This window comes from Podarcis filfolensis, assembly GCF_964270895.1.
Source record: "Podarcis filfolensis genome assembly, chromosome: 6".
Lineage (NCBI taxonomy): Eukaryota > Metazoa > Chordata > Lepidosauria > Squamata > Lacertidae > Podarcis > Podarcis filfolensis.
This window is the reverse complement of record NC_139609.1, coordinates 57,448,588-57,475,124: the sequence shown is the minus strand read 5'-3', so window position 1 is coordinate 57,475,124 and position 26,537 is coordinate 57,448,588. Positions and strand designations below refer to the sequence as shown.

Sequence of the window (26,537 nt, the reverse complement as noted above, 5' to 3'; positions counted from 1 at the left end):
TAGGGATGGAGGAAGCTGTAACGCTCTGAATAGCGTAGGACTCCAACTTCCACCAGCCCCAGGCACCATGGCCAGTGAATGATGGGAGTTGTAGTCCAGCAGCCAAAGTTTCTCCATTCCTGCAACAACTGCAGGAATGGAGTGTGTGGTCGTCTGCAGAGAAAATCCAGCACACAAGTACTTCCTTGTATGTTCAGGCTCTGCACAGGTGTCCAGTATATCTGCACCCTGCCAACCTCCTGCTGCCTTGCCGCTCCCCCTCTAGAAAGGGCAAACTTTGAAGGCCAGTGGATTGTTATTAGGAATAGGGAACAAATTGTGGGGTGTATCATCTGGTTCAACATTTGTTCATCCTGCACTGTTCAATGCATTTCCCTGTCACTTTCCCAGCCCTAAAAAGTCTATTTTTAAAAAGTGATATATTACACTAGGATGACAGAGACCATCAATTCACTTTAATTGGTGAATCCCTCCCACAAGAGAGTGACAGTCTGGAGGCCTCCTCAGTCATAATACCCAGTTTCGCCAACACCCAACAGAAACGGTTTTCCCAATAAGAGAGAAACTCCACTGTTACAGAAATGCTTCTTCCTAGCAATTTTGCTTTAGGTTTCTTGGGGGCGGGGGCCGTCCGTCCTCTTTATTTTTCCTTTAGCACAAGTTCCATTCAAAGTGTGTGTTTCCCAGCAACCAGCCAGTAGGATATAGACGATGCTGTTAACTGAAGGGCAGGAGCTCACGATTCCCATTGATTTAGATAATCAGTTTAAATATTAAAACAGCAGCAGAAGGGAGATAAAAACCCTTAACAGCAGAGATTAAGAAAGCAGTTTACAGAGGTGGGTATTTTGACAACATTCTGTTGCCCCATCTAGTGGCTCAAGGAAGAAAAGTGCATACTGATTCTCTTAAAGGCACTCAATTCTGTCTTGCATTGTGCGAGCAATACTTTCCATTTCTTTGTAGGCCCAAATATTGCAGTGAGGTGGGGGAGACCCCATAAAACTTTTTAACAATGACAACAGTGATGGGTGTCGCTGTCCAAAGAATGGTGCTGAAATAGGTGTTTAAAATTATTTCACTGGAGATTAAACAAAAATTCTTGGGGAATTTGTTGCTTTCTATTGCTTTTTTTTTTCTAGGAGAGAGTAGAAAGAAATTTAAAGTGAGGAGTTGGGGATTTAAGGCAAGCTCTGATACCCCTCACCCTGTAAATCCATGCCAGTAACAGAATACATGCCAGTTCTTCTAAATACCCCCTTAATGTTCTCTCTCTCTCTCTCTCTCTCTCTCTCTCTCTCTCTTTCTCTCTCTCCCCTCCTCCTCTTCCTCCTCCTCCTCCTCCAGCATCCTTAACCTCTCTCTCCTCTCCAGCCCAAACAATGGGACTGCTAAATGGAGATTTCACTAATGAGGTTTGGCTGCTTCACATAAAATGGATTTAGACAATCACTGGTGACCCACCTTCTATGTGCATTATGACACAGCCATGTGCACTTCTTATCACTCTGCTGTAGACACTAAACAGTGTTTTGTGCATGAGAATTGCATAGAAACCCAACAGATCTTGTGGGCTTTCGGGGCAGAGAAGTGTGTGATTTTGGTTGAGCAGAATCACTGCAGGAGAAGAAGAAAAAACAAAGTGAAATGTTCCCCCCTTCCCTTCCTTCTTTTGCTTCCTAGAGACTGCGCACTTAAGCAAAGGGATTATATTCTCCTCCACATCATTTCCATCTAATTGAATTTAGCAGAAGGTTGGTGCCGAATCAAATGCTTCTTGATGTTTCTTCAGGCTTCTGTCTATTTGAAACAGACTTTCCATGTATTTATTCAACTTTAAGAACAAGATCTTAAGGAAGAAGTTACAAAAAACACACAAACATATGGGCAAATGTGATCTTTGAATTTATTCTTCTAATACATAATTTTAAAGAAATAGATGACTTCTCCACAGATCTATCAGGCTGGATTTTAATGTAGCTTCTGGAGCAGGATGCTGTATCGCAGATCCTCTGACCTAAACCATTCAAATTGTGTTGGAGCTTCCACTTTTATTCTGTTTCATAGCAATGCAAACTTTGCAATGCAGGTTTGAAATTGAGGGATTGGACCACCTTTTTATTTTAAAGAGTAGACCCAGCCTACCTACTTATTATCTTGGGACCTCACCTCAATTGTCCCATCAGCACAAGGATTGCCTCCACCTGTGTGTGCCCTATCATCCCAAATTTGTTCCTAGGAACCCCAAAAACAAATTTATGGTGGGGGAGGGGGGAGTTCCATTTGCCAGGCAGAAATCCTTGCACTAATGGGACCATTTACTTAGTGCTAAAACCAACGCCATGCAGAACTTGTCTGAGGCCGGGGGCAGGAGTCTTGTTAGAATAAAATTATAAACTCAAACAAAAAAGCTGGCAGTCTCTGGTGGCCCCCACCACCCAGCTTATCCCTCCGAGGTCCGGGGCAAGTGTACACAATGCCCCCTCCCCCTTCCCTGCTTTGCATGGGCCTGGCTACAACCCCTCCAGGATTTAACCTTTAACTTTCATTAGGTTAACAGAAATCTATCAGAAGTATTTAGAAAATTAATTTTCACTTTAGTTTGTATTTTATTTTAATCAAACGATTGCACACGTATACCATTACTTAGACGGCTCCAGAACATATTAAAACCTCCCACAGCAACGTTGATAACATAATTAAAAACAAGCTAAGAAGCTTTCAGTCTACATGACACAATAAAAATGGGTAAAAGGAGGCAGAAAAGAAGCAGATTCAGGCACCCATTCTTGAAGTCCTGCAATAATCCAGCTGGAATAGAAGCAGTTCAGGGAGAAGAGGAGCCAATGGACCTGATCACTTTGCCTGACCACAATGGGACCAGATCTTAACTCTCCCTCCACTGTAGCCTGCCACAACCACATAGTGCATCTGAGCACATGCCAAGTGTTTTCTTCACAGCACTAAGCAATTATGACCTGCTCCATTATCAAACATTTAGGGCCAAATTGCATGTTATGTGAACAACATATATGTGTCTTTAAAAGCAGCTGTTGTTTTTTAAAGCTGGAGATGGCTTAGATGCAGCTTTAACCTTTTAGGCACATTGTGGTCCTGATCCAGATTGAGTGTGTGTTCGTGCATGCAACAGGGGTTCAAAAGCTACTAATATTTTCCTCCCGCATTAAAATCTATGGCAGCAACTACTGGAGAAATAAGGTGGTGTTTGTACAAATTGAATTTTGAAGCATGAATTTTGCCAGGATTACAGTGTTTGAAGAGGGAGCCACCTAATGGATTCCATGTGCAGTAAGTATTTCTTTAGTTTTGGAATATAATAGTGACAAGGAGGCACCAATGTTTTGGGGGCCCAGGGCACTTTTGGAAACTTGAGAAACTGTTGTGAGCACCACACACACTCACACACATCACACAACCACACACACTTTGCAACTGACCAATCAATGACATACCATGTAGCCCCACCCACCACTGCAACAATGCAACCTTCTGATAAGACACAATTCCACACAATCACATTCCTTGCAATCATCCTCCACAGCAATCACTCACACAGCCCTCAAGCACACAGCCCTGCAACCATGCAACGCAACACAACCGTACAATACATGCTCTACTACCACACACCTCATGTAACCACAGAACTCCTCCTACTCCCACAGCCACAGACACCCTTTTCGGCCATACAATGAGAACTAACAATTACATTCAAAAAAATCATTCCTGCAAAAAAGCTACTTTCATGTTTAAGAGACTCTAATATTTTAATACATTTGCTTTTCAAAAACCAGGAAAATTAAAGGATTAAAAATATATATGCTGGTTTAAGTTCTGAGTTGACTCAAACTCAACAAAACCAGGAAATTAGAAGTCAAGGTCGACACCTTAACAGCTGGGCCCCTCCATCAACCACAATGTTGTGCAATGTTACAAACTGTGCTTTCTTACAACTTACCCTTCATGCATCCCCCCCCCTTTTCCTTGGTCCTTCAGGCCCAAATCCAGAAGGGAAGGATGGTGTGCCTGAGACCAACAAAGACACCCTGATTCTGATTCTGTAATATCTGAGCCTTAGACAAATTCTCCTGTGTGTTGGTCCAAGCCTACATGTGGGCTTGGAAGCACACCAGCTGCATCCTCCACGAGAGGCCCTGATTTGCACAGAAGACTGTGTTATTGTGCAGCACAATGAATATGCAGCAGATACTCTGCCAGAATAAAGAGGGTCGAAAGGTCAGGACCCAGAGGGGGCATCTGCAAAAGTGCAAAAAGTCCCCAAACTACAATAGCAGCAGGTGGTGGTGTCAGGCTGGGGGAGTTTGGTGGTGGTGGTGGGGAATCTAGAATGGAAGGTCAGCTACAGAGCAACCCAGGGATCCAGAACTGGACTAGTTGTGAATCTTGAAGAAGATGCTTTAGAATAGGATGCCAAGTCAAAAAGCTGCATAGAGCAGCTGCTTCATGGAAGGAAATTGCAAGGTGGAGTCTCAGAAAAGGAACCTCAATTGATCTGTCAATCTTTTCTAGCAAGTATCTTGACAGTTGCACATTAGGATTAAAGGAGAAGGAGATGTACTGAGTGAATGCTTAATTTTTTAAAAATAGCACTAGAGTCATTGATTCTTCTTCCCAGCACTGGCAGATCAAGGATTAATGGTGCTTATGCAGCCCAGCACCAGATATACTCAAGTAAATGAGAAGGACTAAGTTGAAAAAGGGAGAAAGAGGAGGCAGTCCAAGGGAGCAGTCCAGCAGCATCACTTCTGCCTGGCAGGGAAATTAATACCAGGGTCACTTTCTCCTGAAATCTGTTCCCCTTAGGCTTATGGTGCCAGCTGGAGGTGAATGGTTGCTGCTCCATTCAGTAGAAGCGGCCTGTGGGCAGGCGAGGCAGGCAGAAATAAGCACTGGGGAAGAGGCTCAGGTTGATGGGGTTGCCGTCCAAGCGGATGTCCTCCAGAGCCCGGCGGATGTGGCTGTGGTCCCTGCTGTCGCAGAATGTGTCCACATGCATGGTCTGGATGTTGTTGTTCTAGGGAAGGAAATTGAGAAGGGAAGACGATCACCAGGTGGGGCTGGTGGAGGAGGGGGGTGGAATCACTAACACTCAGAGATCAAGAAGAGGCTTGAAGTTATTAGAGTTTTCCCTTGTTCTGAATTCCGAGACTCCATGGGCAAAACAGACCAATCAGCAAGCCTTGGGGGCATGATAGCTAACTGGAAAGGACCTTCACCAGTATAGTCCAGGGTGGACTATAACCTGGACTTCAAAACACTTAGGGTCTGATTGAATGCATCCAGGTCTCTTGCGGGGCATGGCGTTGGTCATGGAGGTTGGCAAGAGACCCCATTTAGGGTTCAATTGCAATTGCAAGACAGGGAAAGAATATCAGTACGTACAGATCACATGCAATTAGAGAAATAATGACAAAGATAATGCATGAGCCCACATTATAACTGCTCCTTTCTTTTTAGCAGTAATCCAAAAGGAAATGAAAGGTAAATGACTGAGTCTCTCAGAGGCTTGTGCTTTGGCTGTTGGTGTCCTCTCTCTCTCTCTCTCATTTAAAGAGTTCATCGTCACTCTCTCACCTGTAGATGCAAAGACCTCAGTCTCTCAGGCAGCAGCATGGGAATGTAGTCCAGTTTGTTGTCAGACAGATGAAGGAACTCCAGCTTCTTCAGATCCTGAAAGGAGAAGGAAGAAGGCCCATCAGCCCTTTGCCTCCTTGAGTGTTCAAGTGAGGCATCCCTGGATTTTCAATGGAAATGTGAAATTTCAAAAGAAGTCAGCTTGGCTAGGTAGGCCCTAGCAGATTCAAATCCAGGACAAAGCAGCTAAGGGTTCGTGCAGAGGTAAAAATCTAACCCAACAGGAAGCTGGGCCTCCACAGATGTTAGGAGGAACCCAACATATTACATCAAATTGTGGTTCCTCATAAGGATGTCAGAGAATTCCATCCTAAGCAGCCATTGGAGCAGATATTGCTACAGTTTGCATATCTACCTGTTCAGGAGCTGTGGTGGTGTGTGTGTGTGTGTGTTCAAATCCTGCTTTCTCTGGCAGACCTCTAAGCACCCAGCCAACCTAATAGGATTTAACCACTGTCCCACCTCTGCCTCAATCAGCAAGTTCAGGTGTGGAATCAATAATAGCAACAATAATTATGACAGAACTTATAAAAAAAAGCAGACAGACAGCAAGATGCTGGGAATGAACTGCAGCAGAAAAGAAATGATGCTGATTTTTATGAATAAACTCTTATGAATAAAATTATGAATAATTTTTTATGAATCCATACAGGTTGGAATAGAAATGACTGCCTTCTTACCTTTAAGCACCCAGGCCAAGAGACAAGCTCAACAAACAGATGGCAAAAAGTCTTGGGTGCTTTGGAGCCTGCTAAACATCTGTTACATAGGATGTAGTACAAATGAGCATTGATTTTCTACAGCTTTATATTGTGTTTTTTTGTTTGTTCACATAAAACATAGACAAAAGGTTAAATGCAGAGACCTCAAGGTAATAATAAGGGAGCCCCCATCCCCAGACCTTCCAGAATTCCACTGCTGGGTTCATCACCAATGGTTAATGTCTAAAGCAAGAGCAGCCAAAGTGATGCTCTCCAGATATTGATAGACATCACCTCCAATAATCAGCTATGGTGTCTTGGGCTGATGGGAGTTGGGACAACATCTGGAGGACCCCACGTTGCTTACTCCTGTTCTAAAGCAAATCAAGAAACCACAAGGACAGGGCTCAAACCTGGTGATAATTCTCCGGAATCCCAGGTAGGGCTGTAGTGACTCAGTGACATGGCAAGTAGCTGCAATCAACGAGATTGATCAGCCTCTATAGCTCAGGTCCGTTAAGAGGTCCACAACACCAGGGGCAATCACTTTGTACCCTAGATCATGTGAATGCTTCACTCACGTTGTCTGTCCCCACTCCCCACCCCAAAACACTTGTGAAATGATGCAGAACATCCATGTAGAACAACCTTCTCTTACCAATACGGAATGAGAACAATCAAAAAAGGACCAGCAAATAGTGGAAGGGGTCTTAATCTAGGCCTTGCAGCATTTGAGAGATGCTCACCTTGAAGGCTTCCGGTTGAATGCCTGCACTCTGGATTGCATTAAAGCGGGCGTCCAGCTGCACAATGGAACTGGGCAACTCGGGCAGGGAAGTCAATTGGTTTTCAGGGAGGACAAGCTCTTGCAAGGAAGGCAGCATCCTGAAAGCGTCTTCATCCACCCAGGAAATAAAGTTGCTCGTGAGGTCAATTCGTTTCAATTTTGCTGTGGAAAAAAAAAAGTTTTGGGAGCCCAATCACAGGTGATCACTTGGAAATCAGTTCATGTGCATCACTACCATAGTGTTTCTTATTTTAAATGAGCCCACACATCCCTTCCAAGAGAGTGAGAGTAGACTGGGATGCCCTTTCGCATTGGTGATGCGATGATTGATGATAGCCCCTGTGCGAGCCCATTTCTGCATCATCTGCCTGTATTTGTCTTTCTCTAGGGCTTTGATGGGGGTGGACTGAAATATTGAGCCCTCTGGTATTGTAACAGGATTGTATCCAGTGCTATGCCAACAAGTTTCCACTGGTGCAATGAGGCCTTCTTTTCCTCTCCTCCCCACAAATCTGCTCTTAAGAGTACCCCTATTTCCCCTAAGCTGATTGGGGGGGGGGGGACAGACAAGGGGCTGGAAAAGGCATGAGAAGAAGAGGAAGTTCTGTTGCACCAGAATTGAATATGACCTCTCCTTTTTTTAAAGAATCAAAATGAAATTAGCTGTTCTGACACTGATTTCTCACAAAACAACTTGCTTTCAACGCACAGCCCAGGAACTGCACAACTGACAGGCTTTGTGATGTTCTCTTCCACCAGTTTCCCCTGGTATTAAACAGTGTGAGATGCTAGCAAAATGCCAGCCTTTTCTTTTGGTACTGGCTCAAAACCTTCAAAGGTGAAAACCACATTCCTCTTGAGGCTTTCCACTGGCTGAGAATAGTGCATTACAAGGTCTCAAATGTATGTGCCTGGCAGAAATTGGTCAGTCTTTTCCATCTCCAGATCCTGGCATATTTATTTGTTAAGAAAAAGAATCTTTTAGACCACAGTTATTTGGGGTTAATGCTCTGCAACCACGAACACGAGGAAGCCTTTGTGCCTTACATATTCTGGCACCTGGCTGCAGAACAAGCAAAAGTCCTGAGGTTTTCTTTCGCATATACACATAATTTGTGCACTAAAGATCACATACAACAGGAGTCAAATTAACATCAGGCTGTGCAAGAGAGAATAGTTTGGTGCTCATATGAATCCTATTCCAGATCTTTATTTGTTTTACGTATGGTCGGAACTCAAAATGGTTGCCCAGTTGTTAATGGACTTGGGGATCAAAGGGTGAGTTCACCCAAATCCCACCAGGCTGGGATGAATGTAACCAGGTTATGTCCAGATGAACAGTGAAACTGGCTTTGTGTGATTGCTTCATCACATGCCCAGACTAGTAACTCAACTCATGGTTATCACTGCAGAATCCATTGTGATAGCATATAATAAAGGTGGATATCGTTCCAAGTAGTGCAGCAATTATGTCATGTTCACTGCAACCCAGATTTTCCCCAGATTCATCCCATTCACATTTTCCAGCACACTTTCAGCCTGTTCACACATCCATTTAGCATTTGATAGCCACAGGGAAAGCCTGTAGAAATCTAGCCTATGCTGTGCCAGCTCTATGTGTCTTTCACCACGTTGCAGAATTTGTGGTCACATACCCAAAACCAAATTCCTTTCCCACTGCTGCTTCCATGCACCTTGTGGTCATGAAAACAGGGCCTGATTGGGTCAGATTCTTGGCTTGCAATCTGGCAAGGACCCAATCTTCTTTCAGTCTGCATTATGAAATAAGAGCCAGTGTGAAAACAGACTCTGGTATTCAGATACCCACTTCCGAGACAACCATATGGCAAACACATTTCCCATTTCACCCTCAGGAGAGTAGAGAGGAAGAGCAGAGAGTTGCACAGGTGACTTTTCTTGTAACAGATAAGGCTGCCTAGACAGGGTGAAGCAGCTCCCAAGTGTGAGAACTGTAACCAGAAGCCCTAAGGAACATAGCATACCAAGTCCGGTGAAGTCACTGGCCTGAATCTTGCTGATGTGGTTGAAGCGGGCATAGAAATATGTGGTCTCCAAGGGCAGAGTTGGGATGTGTTCTAGATCAGAGTCATCACAGTACACAGAGGTGCTGATGCACACACAGACCAAACAGGTGGGAAGACCTAGAGACAGGGTAGAGAGTGCTAGTTAATGTGGGCCTGATCAGTGAAAGAGTTTAGGAGTGGCCCTTCACAGAGATGGAGAAATCATTGCTGAACCCAGTAATGATATATGTGGTGGGACAAAGCCACAGAACTGCTCTCCTGAGGCCAGCACTGCTACAGTTTAACCTGGATTACACTGGGATGGGCCAGGGTGGTGGTGTGATTGTGGATGCACAAACACACTAGTAGAGGAAGTTGGGTGCTCTAGCTGGGGTATCCACATCCTGGCCACCCTGCCTCACCCCAGCACTGCCCAGGTAAGCTGAGCTACTCCATTGTCAAGAGGCTGGCTCTGTAGCTCTGCCTTGCCATTTGGGCTGCTAGTGGTTGAGCTACAGTTTCCACCATTCCTAAGCATTGGCCATAATGGCAAGGGCTCAGAGGGAGATGGAGTTCAATAACATCTGGAAGGCCACGACGACTTCCGGAGGCGGCGCGAAACTGTAATGGCGGTCCTCTTCTAGTCTGAAGAGGGGCTCCGCAGGAAAGGGTCGTTTCGCTGCGGCACAGCGACGACCCATCAAGAAAAACCACGAGCAGAGTGAACTCGTGGCCGTGGGACTCGGCGGGCACCTGGAGCGACCCCGAAATCGCGAAAGGAACCCCGTAAGGGGCTCCGGAGTGAAAGAGGGGTAGCGGTGCTGTGAGTTCATCGCTCTTTCTGCGGGAGTGAAGCCGCGCAGCTGTTGCAGATGAGCGCCGACCTTTCTTCCTTTAAAGATTCGACTGAAACAACAAACCCGTGAGTAAGGACGTTAAATTCGGCAGTAAATTCTTGAAAAAAAATTTTGGCTGTAACCGGGAGACGTTAAAAAGGAAGTCCGCCTCCCGGAGCTGCTTACAAGATCAAAGCAAGGGATCAGAGAAGCGAAAAACGGCTGAAAAGGGATGTTTTAAAGAGGGACTTTCATGCACTTTCAGAAGTGACTGTTAACGAGAAAAGATAGACTTATTTGTGAGCAATTTTTTAAAAGGAAAATTGGAGCGATCCTCCCCAGTAAGATCATTCAAAGCTAAATTCCAAATCGTCGGGCTGCTGGAGGGGAAACTGTTTAACTGCGGAACTGTTACAAATTGTTACAAACTTTTACAGACGTATGGATACCCTTGAGCTTTTGAGCTTTAACAAGCTGGACTGGATACAAATTGTAGGCACCTTTTTGAAACTTTGTTAAAAGTTTAAAGTACTCTGCAGGACTTGTTTATTACCATTTGGGACTATTGCATTTCTGTTTTTTAACATACAGGGGACTTTAATGGCGGAAAAGTTGCCTTCTTCTTTTTGAAATTTTGGTGGTACTCCCCCTAGAGGATTTTGGGAATATAAGGCCTGGGAACAGCTTTTTATGTTTACTCTCTCTCACTGGATTGTTTTTAAATTGGATCTGTCTTTCCCATGGGACAATAACAATTTGACCTTGAACATTGACTGATGAGTGGTACAGGAAAGACAAGAGCAGCCAAAGCCAAGGAAGCTAAGGAGAAGGAAAAGGAAAAAAAGCAGGCACAGCTTGTACAAACAACTTTGACTCAGGGACGCAGATCATCAGTTCCAGCGGTGCTGGGCGTACAAAAGGCAGAAGCCGAAAAGTCTAAAATTCCAGCAGAGGAAGATATGGCAGCAGGAGCATCTGAGGGAGTTCTGAAACAAATCTTGGAGCAGTTGGCAGCTTTAAATCAAAAGGTTGACAACCAATCATCAAAAATTGACCAAGCTACATCTTCGATCCAGAAATTGACAGATCAGGTTTCCCAGCATACACAAGCAATTGAAAAATTGCAAGGAGCTACACAAGAAAACCGTAATTTGGCTGGGGAAGCTGTTCAAATTGCAACGGCAGCTAGAAAAGAGGTCGAGGAAGTTAGAGGTGAAGTTAAACCTTTGCATAAACAAATTGGTGAACAACAAGCCTACCTCTCGATGGTGGAATTGAAAAATCGTGAGAATAACCTCAGATTAAGAGCAATCCCAGAAATTGAACAAGAAGATTTAATTGGATTTTTGACAACAGAATTTTCAAAATTCTGGGGCATTAAGGAAGAAACTGACTTTAAAATAGTGTCAGCTTTTCGGCTGGGAAGATTGGTAAGGAAGGACAGACCCAGAGATTGTTTGATAATTTTGAGATCAAGGGAAGAGAGAGACAAAATATTAGGCCTACATTTCGCAAATACATTGGTGATACAAGATAAAAGGGTGGAAATTTACCGAGACATCCCAAAACAGTTATTGGACTTGAGAACCACTTATTCAGAACTGGCAAGACTGCTGAGAATCAACACAATTCGTTATAGGTGGGAGTTTCCACAAGGGTTATCATTTACTTACAAGCAGAAGAAGGTAAAGATAAAAACACCAGAGGATTTACAAAAGTTCCTGCACGATCACGGTGAAGATCTCCAAAAAGAAGCAGCAGCACTTTGTCCTCTACCACAAGCTGGGATTCCGCCTGGAGGCGGAGCAGGCCCTACACCCTCGGGACCAGAAGATACACCACTCTAGGTGTAACAAAACAGTACAGGATGTCTCTGCAGCTACTTAGTTGGAATATAAATGGCGGAAATTCTCCGGAAAAAAGAAGGAAAATATTTCACATATTGAAGAAAGAACAATTGGACATTATTTGTTTACAAGAAACCCATGTGACCAGGCTTCACAGAAAAGTCTTAGTTAACAAAAGACTAGGCCAAGAATTTATTTCATCAGACAAGGTTAAGAAAAGAGGCGTGGTGATATATGCCAAGGAGAGCCTGGCACCAAAATTTGTATTTAAAGATGAGCAAGGAAGAATCTTGGCGATTGAAATCCAGACACAAGGAGAAAAAATTTTGATATTAGGAATATATGCGCCAAATGACGGGAAATCAGAATTTTTTAAGAAGCTGCATGAGACCATGTTGGACTATATGGACTACAACAACATCATAATGATGGGAGACATGAATGGAGTGGTATCTACACATATGGATAAGTCTCAAAATCAAAACTTAACATCAGATGGCAGACTGCCTAAAACATTCTTTGAACTGATTGACAATTTGGATCTGATTGATATATGGAGGACAAAAGACCCCCTAGGTAAAGAAGGAACTTTCTTCTCTGAGGCCCACCTGTCATGGACAAGGATCGACCAAATCTGGACATCTAGAGGGCTGGCACCCAAGACTAGAAAGGTGGAAATCTGCCCAAAAACATGCTCCGACCACAATGCTTTGAAACTAGAACTTAGACTTACCCAAACCGGTTCCTTCAGATGGAGAATGAATGACACCTTATTAAGAGATCAAGAGATTGTGAAAAAGGCCCAAAAAACGTTAAAGGACTATTTTGAAATCAACCTGAACACTACAGTTGAAAAAAGAATGATCTGGGACGCAAGTAAAGCCGTTATGAGAGGGTTTCTGATACAACAAAATACAATCAAGAAAAAGCTCTGGAATGGAAAGAAGGATAAAATATTGGAGAAAATATATCAAGGTGAGAAGAAACTGAGAACCAATCCCAAGTCAAAGGAAGTGCTGAGAGAAATCAAATTCCATCAAGCACAATACTCTAAACTGATAAATCAAGAGATCGAATGGAAAATCAAACAGATGAAGCAAAGATCGTTTGAATCAGCAAACAAATGTGGAAAGCTGCTAGCTTGGCAGCTGAAAAAAAGACAAAAGTTAAATACAGTGACAAATCTAGAGATTGAAGGAAGAATGGTTCAGAAACCAGAAGAAATCAGGAAGTGCTTCCACAGATACTTCAAAGAACTTTATGCACAAGGGCCTCAGAAAGAGTTGGAGATAGATCAATTTTTAAGGATAAATGGACTACCAAAAATAACCCAAGATAAAAGATCAATCTTGAATTGTAAAATAACTCAACAGGAAATTGAAGGTGCCATTCAGAATATGCAACTTGGCAAATCTCCAGGCCCGGATGGGCTTACCTCCAAATACTACAAGACTTTGAAGGACTACTTGACACAGCCTTTGATGGAGGTATGCAACCAGATCATGGAGGGGAAGAGGGCACCGGAAACGTGGAAAGAAGCATTCATCACATTGATACCCAAGCTAGAATCTGAAAAGACCCAGCTTAAGAACTACCGTCCCATCTCACTCCTGAATGTGGATTACAAAATATTTGCAGACATTTTAGCAAGCAGACTTAAAAAGGTCTTAAATGAAGTAATTCACAAGGACCAAGCTGGCTTTCTCCCTGGTAGACATTTATATGGAAATACCAGAAACATCATTGACATTTTGGAACTATTGCAAACCAATAGGAACACAAGGGCGGTTTTAATCTTCATTGATGCGGAGAAAGCATTTGATAATATATCTTGGAAGTTTATGAAGAAAAATTTGGAAGGGATGGGAGTGGGACGGGGGTTTGAAAATGGAATAGAAGCAATCTATTCAGAACAGAAAGCTAAATTAATAGTGAACAATGTGGTGACGGAGGAATTTAAAATTGAAAAAGGGACACGACAAGGGTGCCCTCTATCCCCTCTTTTATTCATTTCAGTCCTGGAGGTGCTATTGAACATGATTAGGGAGGACCGGTTGGTACAAGGGATAGAGGTCGGAGTGAAACAATATAAACTGAAAGCTTTTGCAGATGACTTAGTTTTGACATTACAGGAGCCAGAACCCAGTACAAAAAGAGTTTTAGAACTTATTCATGAGTTTGGTCGGGTTGCAGGATTTAAGTTGAACAAACAAAAGACTAAGGTTTTGGCCAAAAACTTGACATCTACAGAAACAGAGGGGTTTCAGAGAGAAACAGAATTAAATGTGGTTAAAAAGGTGAAATACCTAGGGATCTATTTGTCTTCCAAAAATTTGAACTTATTTAAAGACAATTATGAAAAATGTTGGTCGGAAATTAAGAAGGACTTAGAAATTTGGTCAAGATTGAAACTTTCCTTGTTGGGTCGAATAGCAGCTATAAAGATGAATGTATTGCCGAAAATGTTATTTTTGTTTCAGACCCTACAGATCGTGGACAGAGTGGAATGTTTTGAAAAATGGCAGAAGGATATATCTGGGTTTGTCTGGCAGGGCAAAAAGCCTCGAATAAAGTTTAAAATACTAACTGACTCGAAAGAAAGAGGAGGGTTTGCCCTGCCGGACTTGAGGTTATATTATGAATCTGCAGCCTTCTGCTGGTTGAAAGATTGGTTTTTGTTAGAAAACACTGATGTCCTGGATCTGGAAGGGTTTGATAATGCTTTTGGTTGGCATGCATATCTATGGTACGACAAGGTTAAGGTTCATAAACTGTTCAAAAATCATATTGTCAGAAAATCAATTTTTGCAGTCTGGATGAAATATAAGGACTTATTAGAGAGTAAAACCCCGAGGTGGCTATCACCAGTGGAGGCCAAGGCTCGAAAAAGACCCAATATGGAGGCCTATTGGCCGAAATATTGGGAAATAATCGAAAAAATTGGAGACAACTGGAAACTGCAGAGTAAGGATAAACTAAAAAATAAGGTGCGAGATTGGTTACACTATGCTCAAATTCAAGAGGTTTTTAAATTGGATAAAAAAGTTGGTTTCCAAGTGGAAAAATCGAAATTGGAGACAGAATTGTTACTTTTTTAAAAAAATGCATTTTCCATTTTTCTATTTGTACATCATACTTTCCCATCATGCATTGTTTCTGGTATTACTTTTTTAATTGAAATGATGTTGCATTTTACTGTGTTCCTTTGTTTGCTAAACCGATCCTGAGAATTCTCCAGTATGTCCATGACTACCCATGACTTGAAAAACCTTGTTAAACATTTGTCTCTTTTGAAAGCCATAACATAGCTGGACATTCATTTTATTATTTATGTATATTGAATGAATGAATGAATCTTTATTTGCATCATCCATAGCAATAAAACAAACAAAATGTATATTTGTATTATTACAACAAAAACAACAACAGCAGCAACAGCAGCAGCAGCAACAACTTATTACTTACTTACACCCCATTTGACTAGGTTGCCCCAGCCACTCTGAGTGGCTTCCAACATAATAAAAACACAGCAAAACATCACACATTGAAAATTTCCTGATACAGGGCTGCCTTCAGATGTCTTCAATAAAGTCAGAGAGCTGTTCATTCCCTTAACATCTGATGGGAGGGCATTTCACCGCTACCACTGAGAAGGCCCTCTGCCTGGTTCCTTGTAACCTCACTTCTCACAGTGAGGGAACTGCCAAAAGGCTCTTGGAGCTAGACCTCAGTGTCTGGGCGGAGGTGGAGATGCTGGAGGTGGAGATGCTCCTTCAGGTATACTGGTATATATTTATACCCCACCTTTCCCCAAAGGAGCTCAGGCTGGCATACATGTTTCTGCTATGCACCTCACCCGGTAACCTTGAGCTCAGTCACACTTACTCAACCTAGGCTGCCTCAGAGGTATGTTGTAAGGATAATACAGGGGGCAGAACCTTGTATTCTGCATTGAGCTCCCTGAGGAAAGGGTAAGATTGAAATGTAAGAGATAAATGATAGATCTGCTATTTCTCCTAGACTCAAATATTTTCTGAAAACTGTGGGCATGGGATAGAAGGAATTGCCATTCTCATTTTGCTATCAGGTGAGAGGATGACCAAACAGCAGGCCGAGTTTTTGTGATGTCCTGATATGGAAAATGTGGGGTATCAGGTTGGCTCTGTTCACAAGTGAGTGCTAAGTTCTTTTAAAAGGCAAAAAAGAGGAACAAATGAGTCAATTCCAATTAAAGAGACGAATCACAAACCACTAGTCCAAATAGCTGCTTAGCAATGAATCAGCCTGGGCCAAATCCAATACAAAGGGTGCAACATTGCCTTATTAACCTTATGGTGTTACCCCAGGAATTTTGTTTGGCCTTTCATATTCAGAGAAACCCAACCGAAAGGAAATGGGAGTTATTTTTGCGCTGGGAAATCATTGCTGCTGTTACGTCTGGAGCCAACAGCCCATTGCGGAGTCAAAGTGACAAGATTCCAGGCACCAATTAAAACTGCTTGAGTATTTAAAATAAAAAAAACCTCCTATTCGGAGGACTAAACAGACTCCAAATCTATTAGTGGAGGAGTTCAAAGCAGAAAGCCAACAATTTCGCTCAGCCTACTACTTAATTTGTCCCAGTTCAGAGTGGCAGAAAATGAATAAAGATATTTATCCCTCGCTACAGGATTTTAATTGTCACTAATCTAATTGCTACTCTGTCCGATTTTCGCTGCGTCGCTGCTCATTAAAGTCTTGGTGCTTTGCTGGCGTTTCTGTTTGTTTCTGAGCAGCTCCTTTATCAAGCTTCTTTCTTGTCTCAAACAAGGAGCCCAAGCCTGCTTGCTTTTTGAATGTACAAGCAGAGCAAATTTTGCTTTCTTTCCATCTGTTAGATGGATGGGCATAGGGCAGAGAGGGGATGAGGTGAAAAGAATCAGGCGCCTCTTTTAAATGTTCAACAGTGTGTGTTTGTTTATCAAAAGAAATGGGAGCTGCTTTTCTCATCAATTAAAATACTCAAAACAGGCATGCAGTTTGAAAAAACAACATAAGGACAACAAAGGAATGCAAAAATAAACCAGGCAAGATATAAAAGCTGGCAGCAGAGATAAATACAACACTAGCAGCACCATTCCCTTAAAAAGAAAAAAAGAAAAAAGCAAGCTTTACTTGAACAGAATTTTTTGTTTTATGGTGGAAGAAGGATGCTTATTACCATAATATATTATTCATTAAATTGGTATAGCACCCTTCATCTGAAGATCACAGGGAGGTTCACAACAGAAAAATACAAAATGAGAACACAAAATACATAATAAAATACACAATAAAACAAAAACTAATCAATAGTCCCACAAACACATTTAAAAGGCCACAGAATATTAATCAGCCAAAGACTTGGTTATAATGAAAAGTTTTCGCCTAGCACCCACAGTTATGAAGGAGTCAGGTGAGCCTCCCTGGGGAGAACATTTCACAAATGGGGAGCCACCACAGAAAAGGCCCATTCTTGTGTCCATTTGTGTGCCTCCTCCAGACCTCTCATGGAGGAGGCACATGAAGAAGGACCTCAGAGGATGACCACAAGGCCCAGGTAGATTCCTATGGGAAGAGGCAGTCCTTGAAGTATTGAGGCCCTGAGACATTTAAGGCTTAGGTAAAAACTGACACTTTGAATTCGGCCCAGAAACTAATTGGCAGACAGTGCAGTTGGGCCAGAATTGGTATAATATGCTTGAACCATCTTGCCCCGGTGAGCAACCTGGCTGCTGAATTCTGCACCAGCTGAAGTTTCTGAACTGTCTTCAGAGGCAACCCTATGTATAATGTGTTGCAGTAGTCTAACCTAAAGGTTACCAGAGCATAGATAACAGATGTTAGGCTATCCCTGTCTAGATAGGGGCACAGCTGAGCCACCAGCCCAAATTGATAGAATGTGTTCCATGCCACTAAGGCCACTTGAGCTTCAAGTAACAGCAAAGGACCCAGAAGGACCCCCAAGCTGAGTTCCTGCTCCTTCAGAGGGAATGTAACCCCATCAAGAGGAAGGGGAACCACCCAATAACAGTCTGGGGAACCACCCAATAACAGTGCCTCAGCCTTATCTGGATTGAGCTTCAGTTTGCTGGTTCTCATCTAGTTAATCACTGAGGCAACACAGTGGTCCAGCCCATCTACTGCCACACCTGCAGATGTGAAGGAGAAGTAGAGCTGCACTCCAAAACTCCTGATAACCCAACTCGATGTTTTCGTGTAGATGCTAAATAGCAAGTCTGAAGAAGATGCTGCCGAATATATGCAGATTGTTTAGGGCTTTGCAGGCAAAGCTGATCAGGTGTTTAGTGATTTATTTATTACTAGATGTTCAACTTCAATAAGCTTTTAATATTTAGTGATCTGTTGCTTTTAGACTGTTTCTTATTTAACCATCACTTCTCCCCTTTGAGCTAAAGACAAGGAAGCTATCATCACAGTGAGGACCCAAAAGATTAAAGGAGCCATTCATTCCCAGATGTGACAAAACATCCCTTCCTTGGGCCTTCAGGTATTGTGTGATGCCTTAAGCCTAACATGGCACTCCAAACAGTCATGAATTGTAGCTATTGAGGAACCCATCCTGTACAGATATGAAGAAACACACAGATGCTTCACATTCCTCAAGAGACCCCAGCATTACAACTGGGGCAATATTTCACCAGCTGCTTCACGCTGAAATTTCCTGCGCAGCATATGCCACCCTTATCCTTAGTTTTTGTTCCATGCAGAAAGACTAATGGTTTTGAGTGCCGGTGTTTTACTCACCCTGATCTGTTATGGACCCAAACAGGCCTGGTCCCTGAGGCCTGGCAGCCGTGGATGTTGGTGGGCTCTTTTGTGGAATTTCAGTTGCCCCAGTTGTTGTGCTCAGAGGACCCACCAAGCTCTTGGTAGGAGGAGGCAGGGTGCCAACCTCAATCTGTAAGTAAAGCAAGGGTCTTGTGATTGCATTAGTTAAGATGCTCAGAGTCCATTTTACAGAGGGGGAAACCGAGTCATACATAGGGCAGAAGTTTCCAGGTTGGTCTTCTAGGGGCGATTCATACATAATGATGTTTTTCTTCTGCACACAAACACTTCAGGTGTCCCTTGCTGGGGTAATGTTACATAGTCTAATGTTCCCAGCAGCTGAAAGGAAATGTCACCCTTCTTGTGGAATTGCAGTTCACCATATTAGAGGCCAGTTGATTATCGCAATACATTTCTTTATGTATGGATGCAGGGGTCTTGATCTGGATCAGGACCCTGGTTGCAGTGGGTAGGCAGAGAGGGAGCCTTTAACGTTTTGTCACCTGCTGAAGTTCTGACCAAGATTTGTGTCTGCTACTTGCATTGGGAAGAAAAGCTCTCATTTGCATGACTGGACATTTTTCTTCCAATGCAAATAGCATTTGGGGGGGGGGGAATCCAGACTAAGGTTGCGTTGGTGGACAAAGGGTTAAAACCTCCTACCTGCATATACGGGGGCCTCAATCTGGATCGGGTACCTTTTTATATGAAAAAATCAAATCATTCAATTAATTGCAGAAACGGCATCTCATTTAGTTTGGTTCTGAGGGCTAAATCATAAGTTACATTAATATGTTGCTTTAACTAGTAAACGTAGGTGGTTATGAGAGGGGGAGAGGGTGACAGAATCGGAACAGAACAGTGGCATGTGGAGAATTTGAAATCTTAACCCTCCTCTCCTGCAGTCTCCGAATCCCGCTTTTGGTTGCAATTGGAGGGAATCTCCCTTTGGTTGGAGCCATGGCAGGGGAGGAGAAGGTCCCCCTCCCAGCATACTATGGTCCTGATCTGGATCTCCCCACTCCTATTGCAGTGGCATGCAGTTGCTCTTTAAGACTTTGGTCTCCTTAAGCATATTTATGGCTGCCTATGAACTGCCCCAACAGTTGGTGAACTGCGTTGGTGAAGGATTTATAGAGAGTACAATCTATTGCAGCTAACAATGTAAGTATGGGAGAAGAAAACAAATTCTGACTGGGTAGACAGTAGAAGACAGGTGCACAGCTAATTGAAATTGCTGCCGACAGTTGAGCTCCTGGGGTAAGGTGGTAAAACCTGAGAAGCTGATGCCTCTGCACAGGGTGACTATGTCTACATATAAGTGTGGACACACTGTACACCCAGAATTGTGATTTGGCCGAAGGGTAATCCAAATTCTGCAAGCGGAATACACCAGTTTGCATGTGTACACTACATACACAACCATCTGGCAAGAGTTAGTGGGTTGTTAGAAAGGCAGAGTATGAATATTGGGGACAGCTAAATTATTGGGAGGCACTTAAAGCTGTGATTCTGAGCAGGACAAACAATCTGCTGAATAACAGATCTCACATTTCAGTGGCAATTCTATAGTACCTTTGATGCCAGGTCCCCGTAATCGTAGTTCTCTTCATAGTTACTGAGATCGATGACCTCTCCATAGTTGTCCAGGTTGAGGTCATAGTTGCCTAAATCCAGGCTGTCATAAGTGGCAGATCTGTGCTTCTCCTTCTTCTTTCCATCTTCCTTCAGTGGAACAGCCAGAGCCAGAGCCAGGGCAGATATTATGCCCACCAAGGCTGCAGTCTGCATCCTGTGCCTGAGTGGGGAGCAAGAAGAGCAGGAGCACCATAAGAAAGCCAGCACGAGGCGAGTACCATTCCTTGTTCTGACACAGACTCTTTGCCATGCCCTTTGGCATGTTGGTCTACCTAAATTAAATTGAAAGGAGCTAGCTTTTGAACATAAACTGAGTGCTTTCCTTCCACCACTGAGAAAACACCACCAAGACCCTAGTTCCCCATGAATCTAGAATTCAGGTTTGCAGTGAAACCCTCACACTGGGTTCCCCTTACAGAGTCCCTTTTTGAGAATGGAGGGCAAATCTGCCTGGCTACCTTGGGCTAGTCGCTTCCTCTCAGCTTAACCTACCTCACAGGGCTGTTGTGGGGATAAAATGGAGAGTGAGGGAGCCACGTACACCACACTGAGCTCCTTGGAGAAAAATAAAATGGAGAGTGAGGAAAAATAAAATGGAGAGTGAGGGAGCCACGTACACCACACTGAGCTCCTTGGAGAAAAATATGGGATATATGTGTAATAAAATAAGATAAAGAAATGAAACCATGGGTCATTGAGCTGATCTAGTAGGCTCTTCTTATGTTCTGAGGCAGGGGTTGGCTGAGGGCAGACTGAGGTTGGTTTGCCCTTCTGGAACAGCCTCTACTGTCTGCAACAGAGTCAGATCCTAAGGAGCCTCAATATTGTTTTCTGCTCACTAGACCTTTCTTCCTAGCACCACCTTTCCAACTCTGCCTTCTCAGTAATCTGGCTGCTGCTTTTTCCTGCTCCAACTCCTCATCAAAGCCTCCACTTTAGCTCCTTATTACTATACCTTCCAGTGCTTTCAGAGACCGCCTGACCTTGCCCTGCGGCACTTTCAAAAGGAGCTCCACTACAAGCTTCATAAAGAGCTTGCAGGCGGCGGGGAGTGGGGGGGGGGGGGGACAAGCAGTGGAGGTTCACAGCGCCAGGGAACAAATGGCTGAAGCTTCCAGCCCTGAGGGGATTATTAATCTCCTTCCCCTTTCAGTCATTTTCATGCCTGACTGCTTTGCCGTGCCGGAGAGGCCCAGAGCAACTTCACCTCTTACTCACAAGCCAGATTTGACTGCAGCAGAAAAGGACGCTCAGACCCAGGGTGGCAAAGCTTCAGAAAGAGGGAGTTAAAGCTTCCGCTGCCACCAGTGGGAATGCTGAGGCATCATTAGCAACTTGGTGAGTTGCAGACAATAAAGAGGATACTTCTTCCTTAGGTCTTAACCTGCATTTTTGCTCCCAAATTGCCAAGTGCATGAACCCTGTTGAAAGCTATTTTTGGTTCAGTTCACAGCCGAGGGAATGAAGGCATGACTAGGAGATGCAATAACTTATCAATATTATTATTATTATTATTATTATTATTATTATTATTAATTTATTATTTATACCCTGCCCATATGGCTGGGTTTCCCAGCCACTCTGGGTGGCTTCCAACAGAATATTAAAATACAATAGTCCATCAAACATTAAAAGCTTCCCTAAACAGGGCTGCCTTCAGATGTCTTCTAAAAGTCTGGTAGTTGTTGTTCTCTTTGACATCTGGTGGGAAGGTGTTCCACAGGGCGGGTGCCACTACTGAGAAGGCCCTTGGCTTCTCTGTAACTTGGCTTCTCGCAGCGAGGGAACTGCCAGAAGGCTCTCGGCACTGGACCTCAGTGTCCGGGCTGAACGATGGGGGTGGAGACGCTCCTTCAGGTATACTGGGCCGAGGCCGTTTAGGGCTCTAAAGGTCAGCACCAACACTTTGAATTGTGCTCGGAAACGTACTGGGAGCCAATGTAGATCTTTCAAGACCGGTGTGTTATGTGCTCTCGCTCCCAGTCACCAGTCTAGCTGCCACATTCTGGATTATAGTTGTAGTTTCCAGGTCACCTTCAAAGGTAGCCCCACATAGAGCACATTGCAGTAGTCCAAGCGAAAGATAACTAGATCATGCACCACTCTGGCAAGACAGTCCGTGGGCAGATAGGGTCTCAGCCTGTGCACCAGATGGAGTGGGTAAACAGCTGCCCTGGACACAGAATTGACCTGCGCCTCCATGGACAGCTGCAAGTCCAAAATGACTCCCAGCTGTGCACCTGGTCCTTCAGGGGCACAGTTACCCCATTCAGGACCAGGGTACCAGGCTGCCACCACCTTCCTTCCCAATTGGCAAAACAAAACAAAAAGGATCCAAAACCTTTAAGAGAACAGGAATAGAACCCATAGCCTTGGCCACCTACAAGGAAGAGGTCCACAGTGGTTGAGGCATTCTGAGTCTGGTACAAAGTTTCCCCTCTGAACAATGTGACGAAGAGACAGAGACTGAGTGACAGAATTTAAAACCGATTAACTTCTCTTGGAATAAGAATCTGTTTTGTTCGGAAGATGCCAGTGCTTGGACAGCAGCCATTTTTGGATCGTAATGTGTTTGCCAACGCATTTATTCCATCTGTTTGTGTATTTATGATTAATAATAATAATGATTATATATATAGAACCATCAATGTACATGGTGTTTACACAAGCCTAGGTGCATGCACACATACACACAAATTCAAATATGTTCCCACAGCAATGCATCACATATGTCCAATACTTGCAAACAGACACAGAAGCTCGCCCACAGAAGCATACAAGAAGCCTCGATTATTACATTTACTTAAACTTGTTTCAGGCACAATTATAAATGCTGGTTTTAACCTTCAGATCCCTAAATGGTTTGGGACCCAGATATTTGAATCTAACCTTTAGGATCTGGAAGAGCTAACTTGTTTTTTAGGCACCCTTGACTTTGGAGATTTGGCTGATAGCAACAGGGGAAAGGTCATTCTTCGTGATGATGCTCCCAACCTTATGGAATGCGCCCCCCCTTTCGATTTGTCAGATATGAATGACATTTATGCCATTCAAATGCCACAGCTTCTGATGGTTTTGTTTAAGGTATGGTTTTTTATATGCTGTGGTTATACATTTGTTATACAGTTTCTACTTTATTGGTTAATTTCTGCTGTCTTTCTTACATTGTATCGCCTTTGCGGTTGCGTGGATAGTGGTTCTTTAGACTTTTGCAATGCAGTGTTTACTTCAGTGAACCACCTTGTAGACCATCAGGCAGGAAAGTGGTATATAGATATTTAAATGTATTTAAATAATAAAATAGGCACACACATGACTATTCTACAGGAATGCATATGTGTAGGTAAAAAAAGGATAAAGCACCACTGGACGGTTAAGTCCAGTCAAAGGCGACTATGGGGTTGAGGTGCTCATCTCGTTTTTAGGCCGAGGGAGTTGGCGTTTGTCCACAAACAGCTTTTCAGGTCATGTGGCCAGCATGAGTAAACTGCTTCTGGTGCAACAGAACACCGTGACGGAAACCAGAGCACATGGAAATGCTGTTTACCTGCCTGCTGCAGTGGTACCTATTTATCTACTTGCACTGGCATGCTTTTGAACTGCTAGGCTGGCAGGAGCTGGGACAAAGCAACGGGAGCTCACCCCGTTGTGGGGATTCAAACCACCAAACTTCTAATTGGCAAGCCCAAGAGGCTCAGTGGTTTAGACCAGAGTGGCACCCGCGCCCTAGCATAGGTGTACTCACACATCTGTGTGCACACACGGCCTTTAGGATCTGGAAGAGCTCGCCAGAATATGAAAACATTATCAGAGGTGCGCTCTCTCGCTCTCTCTCTCTCTCTCTCTCTCTCACACACACACACACAGTCTTTAATTGATAGGTGGATGTACATATCTGAGTAGAAATCTGTTTGTAACATCCATTTCTGCCCCCCCCCCATGCATACATACGGACACATGTAAATTTAACCCTAAAAGAGAACATTCTAGTAAGGTGCCTTTAAGTGAGGACTGTGGTCATTACTCCCCACAGATCTTCCATTGATCATATCCAGCACTGGGACTATCATGGCCAGCTTTTGAGCCTCATACTGCAGGAAAAACTCATGCTTTGTGTAATAGTCCCAATCCCTGGGTAGTTTTCATGCCTGTAACTTCTCTGAACCAAGCCTGAAAGATCTTGAGCTCTGCTTGTTAGCAACGAAGAGGGAAGGGGAAGAGGAGCAAATTATTGACATACATACCACTTTCGCTGCTTGCTTGCCTTGAGAGAAGAGGCTCTGTGTTCCTGTAGCACCAAGTGTGATGGGACTGAAAAGCTTTTAATGAGAGTGGTGGCAGTGAGGAGGGAACACAACTGTGCAGATGTGAGGGGTGGGCAGGGGCAGGCTGAAAGGGCAGCCAATCAGGGTGATGATTATTCAGCCCATCTGTCACCAGGCTACCCCCTCCCATTTTACCCCCCATGGCTACCTTAACAAAGTCCACCAGAGAGCAAACATGCTCAGTTAAACCTTTTCTTCAAGAAGCTGGTCTTCTTGTTGGGATGAAATGCTGGAGGCCTGGGAGTGACATTTCAGACTCTGTTGCAATTGTGTGTAGGTTTGGAAAGTTAGCAGCTGGTCTGTAGTGTGGGGATGATTTCAACTCACACAGAACACCCTGGGGACAAACACTGCTTCTGGGAACCTTCCTAAATACAGTGGTACCTCGGTTTACGAACTTAATTCCTTCCGGAAGTCTGTTCTTAAACCAAAGCATTCTTAAACCGAGATGTACTTTTCCTACTGAGGCTTCCCACTGCCCTTCCACTGTTTGGTTTCCATCCATTTTCCAGGACAAAGTTTGCTAACTGGAACACTTACTTCCGGTTTTGCGGAGTTCATTCACCGAATAGTTCGTTAACAGGGCTGTTCGTAGACCGAGGTACCACTGTATTTCAAATTATATTAGTGCCTGACTAAAGCATACTACTACTACTACTACTACCACCATCACCAATAATAATACTATATCTCTTACTTGCAATAATGGCTTCTTAGGATTATTTTTAGGGTCATGGTGACCTCCAAAATGCTAGTATTGTATGTCTGTGTGGTGGTGGGAGGGATTCAAGTACATAATTTTGGCTTGCTCAATCAAAGTGGATTAAATTGCTCTGCTGCCCAAGCAAGGCAGGTGATATATAGATTAGATAGATAAATAGATAGATGATTGATAGATAGATAGATGATAGATAGATAGATATATAGATATAGATATAGATATAGATATAGATATAGATATAGATATAGATATAGATATAGATATAGATATAGATATAGATGTAGGTGTAGGTATAGGTATAGATGATAGATATATTCTTACTTGCACAGGGTTCCTGGGAGTAATTTGAAGCCAATCAGATCCATCTTTGAGAGAAGGGTATATAACTTGTGTCATTTCACACGTGAGCCTGGAACTGATATATCCTCAGAAACTAGGCATAAAAACCTCTCAGAAATAGTACTACAGTACTGTTTTGGCCTTCTATGGCAGCTGTGGTCATTTTTCTTATGTGGGGGGAGGGCAGAAACATGACATAATAAGAAATGAAATCAGTTTGACAGCATTATTAGGAATTTTCTTTTAGTTTTAATTAAATTTAATTTGTTTGTTTTGTGACAAATATTCTGTGCTCTGTCTGGACCAAACAATTGGAAATAGCTGTCAAAGAAAGCAAAGAAGAATCTGAATGTAATTAATAGATCGATTGATTAGTTTCAATGCATATAGCCTGCCCATGGATGATTGTACAGGCTTTCCAAGCAATTAAAAGGGAATTATATGACATTGTTGTAGTAGCTTTAAAAAAACAACCCTGCATCTTTAATAGCATGCCAAGATGTAAAAATCAAGGAAATGAAGCTTCTCTGCTTATATGGAGACTGGGGGAGGGTGGGGGAGCTTCCGTTACCAGTTTATTGCTGAACCCATCCATTGGGGGCACTTCCACATTGTGGCCATTTTCAGGTGTGATTCAGTCAGATACCAGCTTCAGGTGTAAGTTGATTGGGAGATCTTGCAAACAGGCCGACTTCCCCAAAACATGAGACTTTTTATTAGAAGGAAAATCTTGGGAAATATACTGATAAGTGTGGCTAACCCTTGCTTTGATGCAACATCATCTAGCCTTCCCACAAACAAATCAGAATGGATACTCATATAGCTGTCAACTTTTC

General features: G+C 43.3%; 1 protein-coding gene across 1 annotated transcript; it reads right to left on the bottom strand.

Annotated features, from left to right (window-relative positions):
* Positions 1-1,947: 1,947 nt before the first annotated feature.
* On the bottom strand, positions 1,948-25,508 carry OPTC (opticin). The gene is made up of 7 exons (XM_083618064.1): positions 24,561-25,508; positions 20,254-20,476; positions 18,655-18,808; positions 9,165-9,323; positions 7,121-7,323; positions 5,614-5,709; positions 1,948-5,053 (listed from the first exon to the last, which is right to left on the bottom strand). Exons 2-7 carry the CDS (start codon positions 20,467-20,469, stop codon positions 4,883-4,885), a joined length of 999 nt encoding a protein of 332 aa, XP_083474190.1. The 5' UTR covers positions 20,470-20,476; positions 24,561-25,508; the 3' UTR covers positions 1,948-4,882.
* Positions 25,509-26,537: the final 1,029 nt, after the last annotated feature.

Excerpts from the sequence above, each read along its gene's own strand:
- OPTC (XM_083618064.1), bottom strand. The coding sequence starts at position 20,469 with ATGCAGACTGCAGCCTTGGTGGGCATAATATCTGCCCTGGCTCTGGCT. Across the intron at positions 18,809-20,253 it reads ACGGGGACCTGGCATCAAAG|ATTGAGGTTGGCACCCTGCC; the intron begins GTACTATAGAAT and ends CTTTACTTACAG. Across the intron at positions 5,710-7,120 it reads TTCAACCGGAAGCCTTCAAG|GATCTGAAGAAGCTGGAGTT; the intron begins GTGAGCATCTCT and ends TTCTCCTTTCAG.